General features: G+C 34.8%; 1 protein-coding gene across 1 annotated transcript in view; it reads left to right on the top strand.

Annotated features, from left to right (window-relative positions):
• Positions 1-841: 841 nt before the first annotated feature.
• LOC138320824 (sushi, von Willebrand factor type A, EGF and pentraxin domain-containing protein 1-like) overlaps positions 842-13,307 on the top strand; it is a 36,933-nt gene continuing 24,467 nt past the window's right edge. The window contains exons 1-4 of the mRNA XM_069264076.1: positions 842-1,070; positions 8,175-8,358; positions 11,213-11,314; positions 11,630-11,825. Coding sequence (XP_069120177.1) covers positions 975-1,070; positions 8,175-8,358; positions 11,213-11,314; positions 11,630-11,825 — 578 coding nt within the window. The 5' untranslated portion in view covers positions 842-974. The remainder of the gene's footprint in view (positions 1,071-8,174; positions 8,359-11,212; positions 11,315-11,629; positions 11,826-13,307) is intronic.

The following is a 13,307-nucleotide window of genomic DNA, read 5'->3' as shown; positions in this document are numbered from 1 at the left end:
ACCCAAAAACTGTTTTCCAAAATTTTTAATTCTGAAACTGATTTACGAATTGACAGAAAATGGTCTGAGAGTATTTTCAGTGCAAGTTAAAATCACGGACACAATTTTAACAGGGTGAAATAAGATGACAGAGGGCAATATTTCGTTTTCGCCCTTAGAGTTACTCTAAAAAATGATTATTTCAAACAAATTTTATTGTTAAACAATTAAAAGAAATGGAACAGATACGATATAAAGTATACGATCTATTCAAATGAATTATGAATGAAAAAAAAAGTATAATATCTAAACAAAGGATGTCCCATTTTGGCATGTTGGTGCATGTATAGTTTTAATGAATATGAAGATTTTAGGCCCTATGGACCTTTTTACATTCACAAGAAGACGAAGCAGAGTGACAACTAGTGGTACTTTTGATATGCAAAGTTGAAAGACAAAACAATGGTTGTGGGCAGTCTCTTTGTAATTTTAACATAAGTTTGACCACCACCTTTCATCAACAGTTCAAATTGTAGCTTATTTAATAGTTGTGATAGTGGCTATCATTTTTTTAAACTCTTTCAAAGTAACGTTAATTATCATGTAAATAGCAAAATTCTCTAATGTGAAAATTTAAGTAACTTGAATGTTGATGTTTTGTTTGATTGTATGGGAGCGAGATATATGTTGACTATGTAAACCAAAGTATTATCAGACACGTGCATCATTACATGAAGTTCAGTAGGGAATTTATAACTGAACAATGAGTCAGGCGCGAAGTATAAAGTTACAGTTGTTTACCGGTATATTAGAAGTAGATATGTATAGAGACACCTCATTACTTGGTAAACGGAACGTAATTACTTATACATAAATGATACCAGGAATATGGAAATCCTCAACATATATAACAATTGCATAATTGTAATACCCTTATAACCATATTTCGAACTTGAGCCGACCGGTTGTACCACCGCTGATGGGAGGTTTTGAAGATGAACTTAAATAAGTTTCTTTTCATTGGGCTGGCCGGCTTTGCTCTATCTTCGGTGTCATATGCTTCGTTTTCTGATGCTATTCAGCAGTATTGGGTAAGTGTTTTGAAGATATAGTTATTAGTTATGATCTAAGTTGGTTCGTATTTCTGGTGAAAGATGATTACGTTTATGATAATTAGCAATGATTTTTAGTGAAAGATTTCTAGGAAAATGCATATAATATATATATAAGAAATAAAAACAATAACGACTGACTAGTGAGCGCTTTCGCCCTATTCAAGGGAGCTCTTCAGACTTTTTCTTCAAATTTATTATATACAATGTATATATATCATAGTAATCTATTGACAACCATCAGGTTTAATGAATTAAGCTATGAAAATAAGTCAAATGGACAAATAAACGTGTATGATGCCTTATAATTATACTTATATTTGGCAGAACTGCATTTTCGGCTCTTATTTGTACTTGTGAAATTAAAAAAAATATGCATTTTAAGTATTATGATTATCAAAATGTTGGTACTTTTGGTGTCCAATACAATATCAAAAGCTCTTCTTGATTAATCAGTATAGAAATACGGCGCATATAACTTTAACAATGCTATTCAGCATTACTAGGATAATGTACATTAGTGATATTACATGCTAAGGTTATATCAGAGATTTAAACAGTATCTAAATCTCTGGTTAAATGTAGATATTGCTATTGTTATTAATTATTAGAATTATTACAATGCCATTTTGATATAACAACCCTTATCAGGCCGTGTTTTCTTATATCCGATAGAGGGGGTGAAAGACGCCCAGGTATGTAGCAGTCCCTCAAATTATATAATTAGGACTGAAAACTATCATAATTTCTGAAAATAAATGCATACCTGGTGTTGATCAATCTGTAGTTAATTACCTCCTGTCTTTTAATTTTACCAGTCAGACATTTAATTTGCTTTCTCCAACAACAAAAGATACGTTCTTTTCTTTTGTAACCCTTTATTGTATGTTGACTTGCTTGTTTTAGCTATGAGTATGACTCTGGTCTGTCTTGCTAATAACGAATAATTTTGATTTTGGGTTTAAGATTAAAGGTTAAAGGTTGCATTCCAAATATCACTGGACCTTTATAAACATGTATCTGTTGGATACGAATTACTTAAAGTAGTAAATATGGGGCAAAGAAGTAATTCTAACAGTGTGGACAGAACATTTGACCTGTTGGTATTACTTCTTTGGCCCGAAACCTTTCTAAGTAGTATCTATCATAAACTAGTATTTACCTCTTTGTGATCTGGTTTTGTCCACATTGTCCTGCTGTGTCTTACTTTTTTTCATCGTATATCGTCATAATAATAATATGATGTGGCTTTATTTGTGTTAGTGTGGACATTTAATTTGTGACCGTCCTTAAGATGTTCTGTTATTTGTTCTTCTTGTGTATTTTGAATTGAAATGAAATAGCTGTTAGTCAATTCACAATTTCATGTCTGCAAAGCTAAAGTTATGTCTGGTTTTAAGGATACCTTTTAGCTCAGGAGAGATGTTTATAAATAATTTTCGCAATGCGGGCATTGTTTGTAATACTAGTATGTCCAACCAATGAGTCATTAAAACTTTAAATGTATATCCGGAATTTCCTATTAAGTATTTGTTTGACTTGTCCATATAAATATTTTTGCTATTAATTTTCGTTGGATATTGTAAGTATTATCTATTATAATGCGTAATAATTTTATTGCTGCCCCATTTGCATGACCGTTAAAGGCGACTAAAATAAGGATAATAACTTTTCTCTTCTCTCACACAGACTCTATTCTTCCAAACATCTCCCTCCACAACAACCCTTGTTTGCCTTCTGTTGAGCGCTCGTCCCTGTGAGGTAGAATCTGGGTTCTGTCCCCTGGCCGTCTTATAAAAGTGGCCTGTTGTCAGTATAATGTGATCTGGTGGGGTGTGTTGCATGGTGTCTTCGGTGGCATGCTTCAGTTATATAGCACTGTAAAAAGGGCAACAGTTCTACTATACAAGAAGGCACAACACGAACATATCTCAGTCTCACAAAACTCGCAACGCACACTACATACACGCAACACACTGCATACATGGGAGGTCGTCCTTACATGACCCTGGCTGTTAATAGGACGTTAATTAATCAAACAAACTAACAAATATATGTGAAAGTCTATTATATGCGAGCTTTATCTAAACCTCATATTTGTAATCTTTATAATAACTACACTGTAGGTAAATATATACTTTAATTAGTAAATAGATACAATGTAGGTAGTTACGGAGATTTTAGTGTTTCATAAGCTGGCAAAATATGATTGCTATTTACTCATTAAAAGATTAACTGTTTGATTGGTCTAATTTATCCAACTTCTAAAAGCTGATAATTTATCCGTTTTTAACTCGCCATTAATCGTATTTTTGAATTAAAGGGAAGCGAGTCTAGTACTGTGACATTACAGATGGAAGCATGGCATTGGTTTAGTATCATTTATCATATGGTACATGTAACTTGAAATCAATACCGGCTTTCTTTAATTCGCATAAAACCCTATCGGTTATTTGGATTTCTGAGGCAGCCCACATACTTATCAAAACAAACGTTATGTTAGATGAAACACTGGTCATGCTTTTGCCATTAAAATAATCTGATGTACACTGGTGTTTTGTTAGAAACCTATTAAGAAATTTCATTAATTTGTGAGCTTGGTAACTTCATCATTATTGTTTTTACAATCAATTGTAATGCTTAAAAATGTTTACTGACTTTAGGAAGTTAATTCAACATTAAAAATAATCACCATCACCATCATTTATCAATTAATTTATTTGAACTTTCTATAGTCTAAGATGCTTCATATTTTCATTTATTATATGGCTGTGTGTTTTGCTCCCTCCCGATTGGCTGAAACTACATTTTCCCGCCCCGATACTATACAATTATCGACCTATTTTTAGGTGGATAGGGTGAGTAATCAACCCGAGTAAGTGATATATCCCGAGGCCGGAGGCCGATGGTTATATAATTTTCGAGGGTTGATAACTCACCGTATCCACCTGGAAATAGGTAAATTACTGTTTTATTATTTGTCAATTACGAGATATTATCCTGGCTCTTCAAAAAGACTTTACTACAATAAACAGGATGATATTTTCAAATGTTTTTTTTTTTTTTTTTTTTTACAAAAGTAGTTCATCCATTTCATGTAGTATATGGTTCCATATAAAAATCCAAATACTTTTTGCTAATGTTTTAGACTGGTAGAACCGCAATATTTTATCGATGCATCAACTGCTCGTCTATCATTCTTGAACGTTTTCCATAAAATTGCAGTTGATCACCGTTGATCGCAGTAAACTTACTGCCTTTCGCCATCTACGAGTATGTTGCAGACTACAATAATGACGTCACAATAGATTATCCCGATGTCATTGGATTAAGAAACCTGCGTTACGCTATATTTGGGTACGACTCGACGTCAAAAGTGATTATGACGTCTATCTAAAGGGTGTTTCATTCGATCTATTTTTGACACAGGTTACTGGACTCGCGAGAGGTATCTGGACTGAGTCCAAAAACCTCGCGTGCTTTTCGCCGCCGATTTCGGGGTTGATATCGCAGTTGATGAATGCCTCTGAGAAACGTATAGGCCAATCAAAATACAGCAAAAACACAGGTCATATAATAAAATACGATATCCATCAGAAAATTCCGAACTATGCATTGTGACGTCATCCCAGGTTGATATAAGACTCCGAAACCCCAGGTCGTACCCAAATATAGAAATCTGGCATTGTCACAATCACTTCACAGGTTGAGATAAGATTCCAATGGGTCAAGGTCGTACCCAAATATAGCGTAAAGGGAATTTCCGTGACGTCAACAATCTATTGTTTGTTTTCTCTCTTCGAAATAATTCAACAGGACTATTAATAGGCCGGGATCTAGGGGGGGGGGGTGTCCACGTGCATCCCACCCACAACTTAACGAACCAATGTTTTTTCTGAAGCCTTATGACCCACTGATAATTTAACGAAATCGAGAGGTAACATTGTATAAACTGGGATTATGGTTATGACGTCATCAAGATGGCCGCCATCTCGAATTTCACTAAAGATTGAAAAATAGTCATACCATTGACATTTTTCAACCGAAGAAGACAAATGAGGCATCAAAATGACCACAATAGAACAACAAATACATATCAGGACCATATATTCCAATATATGTAGTTATTTCTACGCAGGAAATGAAAAAATCGGATTTTAAGCTCAAAAATGGTAATTTTTTAGCAAATTTTTCATATTTGGCTTGACGCAGCAAAAATGTTTGCCAACAGCAAACTATTATTTCTAATCAGTTATTTGACCTCTTATCAATCAGTAAAAACAACACCAACAAAAAAAACAATGTTAACATTGTATAAGCTCCGGTTATGACGTCATCAAGATGGCCGCTATCTCGAATTTCACGGAAAAGTTAAAAATAGTCATAGACATTTTTCAACCGAAGTAGACAAATGAGGTATCAAAATTACCACAATCGAACAACAAATACATATAAGGACCAAATAATCCTATATAAATAGTGATGTGTACGCAGGAAATGAAAAAATAAGATTTTAAGCTCAAAAATGGTAATATTTTAGCAAATTTTTCATATTTGGCTTGACGCAGCTATAATTGTTTCCCAACAAGAAACTATTATTCGTAATCAGTTATTTGACCTCTTATCAATTAGTAAAAACAACAACAACAAAAATATATAGAAATGCAAAAGAGAATTATTGTTATACCATCATTTGGTTTACAAAACATCACCGGGTGCGTATACAGGGTATATGATTGCTGTTTTTTCCAAACCGCTGACACTACAGTTTCCGGATGTCTTAGAATTTCCTGAAGATAACATTGGCAATTGACGATTCATATCTTAACACATTTGAATTTTAAGTTGGCTTAATATCTAAGTGGGACTTGACAATTTCCTAACATAATCCATTTTCATGTTCGAAAGTTTGTAGACTAGTAGCGTCTCAAAATGAATTTTTACAGCACAACGCCAACTAATAGGGTATCAAATTAAAACTGAAGAAAGCATTTGTTTCCGTTTATACCACGACACTTTCCGAAATTTGTTTCTTTTAGAAATAGCGCATCCACTGTTAACTTTTCTTTTTCTTTCAATAGTTCTTAATGATAAGCATTATCGTTGTGCGTGCTTTCTCGCCAGAGTGTCGATGAGCTGATGAGCTGATGTGACATTACATTACCGGTTTACCATCGTGGTTCTAACTTGTCAACCGTCCATGGCCAGAGGTAACATCAAGAACATCGGGTTCGCGGATGTGGGAGCTCATCCTGTTTTCAACCTAGTGATTCACATATCGTATATGATGTTCCAGACCTCTCCGGTAGGATGGAAAAGACACCAGAGCCACATTCTGCGAAGGGTTGAGTTGCTTCTCCTTAATTCGTATGAAGCACAATTCCTCATTCTTGTGAACCCTCAGTTACCATAGATGGCACAGGTGAACTCGTTGAGGTCATAAATGAGGTCTACAGTGAAGTTCCTCTCTTTGCCAGGTCTGGAGAGCACTGTAGAAAACTTTTTCTGAAGAGTCTTCAATGGTGTATCCTCGCATACACCAGATGCGACACAACCAGTACCTTCAAGGGACATGGAAAAGTTTGACCAATGAAAAACATTTAAAATTTGTGACCTCATTTAGACCTCTAGGATATCACCTGTGCCATCTATAGTCGCACGAGTGTCCACAAGGTTGATGAATGGTGCTTGAATCATTCCACCATTCGAAGAAATTGGATCTGGTGTAATTTCCTGAGGAGTCTGCAAACAGCATATATGATATGTTAGAATCTGAAGGAGATCCCACATCCCTGAACCTGTTGTTCCTGATATAAACTCTGGCCATGGATGGGTCATGAAAGATGACAGGCTAGAACACCACTGGTAATGTAGTGTCACATCAGCTCATCGACATCGAAACGACGCTCTGGCTTTCGACGAATTGGATACTGATATCTCGATTACTCTGATTCGGACTGCATGTACCAGCTACCAGACATGCCGAGTCACGTCAGAGGATAGTTCAGTGAGGTGGGAAAGCACGCACAATGATAATGGTTATAATTGAGAACCAGTGAAAGAAATATGTGACATTGTGGTAACCATCTGACATTTTGCTTATACTATGCATAGGAAATAAACGAAACTGTGACTTGTCCTACCTAGATATTCTGTCAACTTTACATTCATGTTTCCTACTTATAAATCGCCAATAGTCAAACTTATTTAAGGAACTTATAATACACCAGGAAACTGTAGTGTCAGCGGTTTGGAGTTAGAAAAATAGCATATACCCAGTATACGCACCCGGTGATGTTTTGTAAACTTAATGATGGTATAACAATAATTCTTTTTTGTATCTCTATATATTTTATTGTTTTACTGAGTGATTAGATCAACAAATACAGTGGACCCGCGATAATCCGGACGCCGATAGTCCGGAAAACTCACAATCCGGACGGAAATGTCAGGGAACGGATTTCCGTAACGGTATTTATACTCACTAGTCCGGAAATTCGTATTCCGAATCCGGAACTCCATTTTGGGAACGGAATGTAATTTTCGTTAATAAATTCCCGCAATAATCCGGACAATTTGTTGTCGCGACGTGCTGAGAAAATCCAAGGCCAGCTACAGTAATTGTTTACGAATAATAGTTTGCTGTTGGTAAACATTTTTGCTGAGTCAAGCCAAATATGAAAAATTTGCTAAAAAATTATCATTTTTGAGCTTAAAATCCGATTTTTTCATTCGTTAAGTTGTGTGTGGGGGGGGGGGGGGGGGGGGGGGTGCACGTGGACCCCCCCCCCCCTAGATCCCGGCCTATAAGTACTGAGTATTGAGAGGGGCTATTACATTATGAAGAGGAAATACATGTACATATACATGTAGTCAAATGGTTTACACCATATAAATATCATATAATAAAACATATATCGACCTGTTTTCAGGTCGATACGGTGATTTATCAACTCGAGAAGTGTTACGGCCTCGGGTAATATCACTTCCTCGAGTTGATAAATCACCGTATCCACATGAAAACAGGTCGATATTTGTATACTATTGATTGATTTACATATATGATATCTTTTACCTTTGTAGAAAACCACCTCTTGTGCCACGGAGGAGATAAAGCAGGGCGGTGAGCTTGAATGTTACACCAATAGTACCGGTACAGCCATCCTCGTCGGGGAGGCTTCACAGTCTGGTACTGTCTGTGATGTCTCATTTAGCCACACAAGTCAGAGATTCTTCTGTCGAGATGGTGTTTGGCATGATTATGGAGGTGAACATGCATTTATTCCGTAATTTCCTGTGTAAAGCGCACGAGAATCAAAATATGGTATTTTCTATGATTTTGCAAAATAAATTCCAGATAGCTCGCAACGGCAGATTGTAATATATGTGGAGTACATAGATAGCACGTAAGTCTTTATGTTATAGTGCTTTTATCTAGGGGTCATAGGTTTATTCAAATATATATGTAAAGGTATCATTTGCATATTATTTGTTTGATAATATGTTTCAAATCAAGAAAATAAGCTCATGTGAAAATGTTTTGGCAAAGTAAAAGGGTACCTCAGTTACTACTGTTGACATCAATCTCTAGTTATCAAATCGTTAAAAAAATCTTGATTTTAAGAAAAAGTATAAAAGTTTTAATGCTAAAATGAAATAAATGCTTAACTAGGTAACTGTGACCTATTTCTTTAATTTGTCATCAGTTTTCTTAACTGAACTTCACAAACCCAAAACTAGGTAACTGTGACCTATTTCTTTAATTTGTCATCAGTTTTCTTAACTGAACTTCACAAACCCAAAACACTTCAAAAAATGTTATATCTTTTCTAATATTTAACTAATTCGGACTAAAACAATGAATGTGTGAATTTTCATCCTTTGACCTTTGACCCTGAAATTACCTTGAGCCAAGAAAAAAAAAAGTAATTCTGAATAGTATACAATGTGCAGCTGACCCTAAGGTATCTCCGTGCAAAATAGTTTGCTTATCATTGAGTGGCCGTAAAACGGCCTAAAGTGATACCCCAACTTCTTATGTAAAATATTGTTAAAATGTGATATTTTATTTATTTATTGCTCGGCATTTTGTATTTTTGGGTCGATCGGTCAACAAGATGGCCGACAGGGAGACATTTTGAAATTTGATCGCTGAAGTTTCTTAACGCTATTTCTCAGAAGTACTCAAGAGATGTCTGGAATTGCGTATGTTGGTTCTCCTTGCATCACATCCTTGATACTCGAGGGGTTATTATTACTGTCGTTATATCCACTCCCGGACAATCTCATAGTAAACCTGGAGGCAACAGAACAGGTAATTTAGTATAAACGTATAACGGTACAGTTTGGTTGACTGTGGCTTTGAAGTTGGGCGTCGCTCTCACTGTAGTCTTCAAAGGAAGTCTTTGCAGGCCTTTGATTGGTCTATTTTTCCATCTGGACTGCCTTCAGTTTTACTATGAGATAGTCCATGGGTTGATATATACAGGATATTCCTTGTTTCTTGATGAATACCAGTTATATATATATTTATTACATTTGTGTTCTCGCTTCCATTTATAGAATACCAACACTACTAGTCCCGTCAAAGGTTATTTCACCATTTTATTTGCCCGTCCGATTATTACGTCGTATTTTTGTGAGCAAAACGTCATATTTCAACAAAAAAATATGATGTCGTTTTCGCGCACAAACTAACGACGTAACAATCAAAATGATATTATCACTATGAATGCTGCATTCCGATTGGTCAAAAGTGAGTGATATTTTTCAGTAGAATGACGTATATCGCTTTTACGGTCACCGTAAAACCTTATCTTTTACTGCGAAAAATAAAATAAAACGTCAGTAATAGTAATCCCTGGAGCATCGATGATGCTTCCACCATCGTTGTGCATATTGCATTTTTGGACTGATTGGTCAACATGATGGCCAACAGTCTGCCAACTTGGATTTTGTCAGAACGTATTAAAGGGTTCTGTCTCAAATCATGTGGATATTGCATTTTGGGACCGATCAGTCAATAAGATGGCCGACAGATAATCATCTGATTTCTATCTATAAGACAAGGTAGGGACTTAAATTGGTAGGATTAGCTTGTTGTTTAGAGAATGTTTTACAAACTAACTGAATTAATGCACATTTAATATTTTCAAATTTTCAATGCTGTCCCACTATGTAATCTTACCAAGCGCAATTGGCATTCATATAGTATATGACCTTTACCGCTTATTATGACGCAATTCTCATTGTGAGGTCACAATTGCCATGTTTCACAGAAAATGGCTATTCAAATGGCTGTTCCATTCCTGACGATAACGAATGATTAATCCATTATATATGTAATATACCTTTTGGGTTCAGCATAAAATTTAACCAAATGAAAATATAAGCATTGAACGTCTTTCAGATGGCATTCATAGACAATATGAATGCCAACTGAACAGAGGCAAATTCAACACGCTTCATGTAATTTGCCACTGTCTAGTTGGCAACCAGATTGGCTATGAATGCCAACCGAAGGACGTTCAATGCTTAAATAGTAACGTCTTCTGAAAATAAGTTAAGATTTCTTTTTAATATACTTGTATTTACATTTTCATTGCAGTCCCTCATGTAACCTAATCAATCGCAGTTGTGATTCATCAGTTTTGAACTGCCATCCGCTTATCATAAGGTCATTATCATTGTGTTGTCACAAATCCCGTGCCAACGATGACAGATAATGGCAGTTCAAATTACTGTTCCATTTTCGACAATAATGAATTCTTTGTTTGTTATAGATGCAAAATCTCTCAGGATTTCATCATAAAATCGTTATAAAATGTAATTATAAGCATTGACGTCTTTCAGTTGGCATTCGTAGCCGATATGAATGCCAACTGGACAGAGGCAAACTCAACGTGAAGCCCTAGCGCGCTTCATGGCATTTGTCTCGGTCTAGTAAGCATTCATATTGGCTATGATGCCATCAAAATGGGTTCAATACTTAAATTACCTCTAGTGCTTTCAGGTCGTGTAGATGGTCCAAAAGACTCTGTGTACAACCAAACACTCATAAACACGATTAAATGGTAAACAAGTCAACAAATAAGCATTTTCAGAATATTATTTTTTCACAGATGTACATGTACACAGGCATAAACGATTTTGGGGGCTAATTATTGCGGCCGTGGTGGTGACTGTTGCGGTGGCTGTCATCATAGCAGGAAGCATAATAATAAGTAAGTCGTTATTAAAAATAATTGATTTTGGTGTAGGATAAACAAATAATGTCAAAAGTGCAATTTCCAAAAAGAAAATAAAAGAATCCAAAGTCAGTTAAGATATGCACACACGAAGACACAAAGTAGAAAATGATACTTCGGTACCAGTACTGCAATACTGATATGTCCCTTCCATGTCTACCCTTTAGCTTGTCGCCTAGTATTAGCTTTTGTGACATACCACGTGATTCAAATTCCGAAGTTCGTTAAACGGTCATCTAGCACGATAACCTCAATTTTTATCATTCATTTATGTATTAAATTGTTCCACAGGCGATTCTTTGCAGGGAGGAGGAGGAGGAGGAGGAGGAGGAGGAGGAGGAGGACAGGCATTATACCACAACAATGCCCCCACTATAACCTGTCCGGAAGTAGAACCGGTCTACTTTGCTCCACCACGGGAAACATCTGTTGTTGTCTCTTGGCCGTTCCCAACTGCTTATGATGACGAAGATAAGCATAGTCTGACGTGAGTTCATGCTTAAATATATACATTACAGCTAAATATACAATAATTACGATGACGGCGATGATGTCGATACGTTTTTAGGATGATTTTAATAAATGGAATACGCTATTTTTTCTTTTCATTTCGCCATTCACATTATCGATGTATTACATGAATGCCATGAAAACGTATCATTTTAATTGAAAACCATAGTGAAAACTACAAAATAAATAAATAAGTAAATACAAATAAAATGTAGAAGGATGTTTAAGAAATCCGATGACTTGATTTTTTAATAGATTGAAATATTGCTATTTGAAGGAGAATTTTTATTGAAGTCGAGTTTTTGCGATTTTCGAAAGTGAAGCAAATGTCGAGGATGTCATGATATTACTCAAAATATTGGGCAATACATAAGGTCTAATCCAATAGCATGAAAGAAACACTAAAATTCATGTACTGTTACGTCTTAAAACTATTCTCGATTTCAAGTAGCTTTTCAAAAATTACATGATAATTGTAGAAACATAAAAAAACTGTTTCACTAGAAAAGAGGATCATTCAAGAACTTTGTTCCGAAAACCCGTTATAAAAATAATGACATATTCGGTATTTAATATTTCAATTAAGTTACTGACTAGTATCTCAATATAAATATATAATATGTGAATATGAATTTTAACAATAAAATACAATACCATAATATCTATTTAAAGTGGCATATCAGGTATAAGTAACATTAGCTCTTCAGAGCCATTATTGAGACAAATAAGTGTATAAAGCATAATATCGATAACATTTAGGAGCATATACATATATCTTTATATACATGTCTAAATTCACAAAGACTATCGACTATCAGTAAGCAGACATATTCCAAATACTATTTATCATAATCGTCATGAAATCATTAGTTATTCCATTTCTAATGCACACCTCTGGATATACTAGAACAGACAATGTATGTTACACATCAATGCATGTTAAAGATATGACAACCAATGCATAAATTCAAAAATACAACACATTATGGAAATGTACGGAAGGAAGGATATCCAGAGAAGAAAGGAAAAACAAGTCCTTAGAGTAAAAAATCAGTTTTTTTTTTGTATTACTTATACGAATCCTACCGACAATTCCGTGATTAATCGAATGAAATAGTCTTGAATTAAATATCTCTGTTTAATGCATTGTCAGCAAAAAAATAAAAAAAAAAAAAAAAAAATATAATAATAATGAAATAAATAAATGAAAATTTAAAGAAAAAACAAAAATTCAAAAATAATAAGAAATAAAAATATAAAATTACTTTACTTTAAATGTCCGCTATAATCTCTTCTTCCTTCATGTTTTGTATTTTGCTGTTCTTTTAAAACGGCGTTGAGATTCTCCAAAATGTAGGTTGTTGTAGTTATATGATAAAAAAGTATGAAATTTTAGTTTTTTTCCCAAGGCTCGCAAACATAAAAACTTCTTAAACGACTCGTTTCATAAGATTTCACA

The sequence above is a fragment of the Argopecten irradians genome, chromosome 4 (genome assembly GCF_041381155.1).
Source record: "Argopecten irradians isolate NY chromosome 4, Ai_NY, whole genome shotgun sequence".
Taxonomy (NCBI): domain Eukaryota; kingdom Metazoa; phylum Mollusca; class Bivalvia; order Pectinida; family Pectinidae; genus Argopecten; species Argopecten irradians.
Note: the sequence above shows the minus strand (reverse complement) of the source record. Positions and strands in the feature narration are given on the sequence as shown.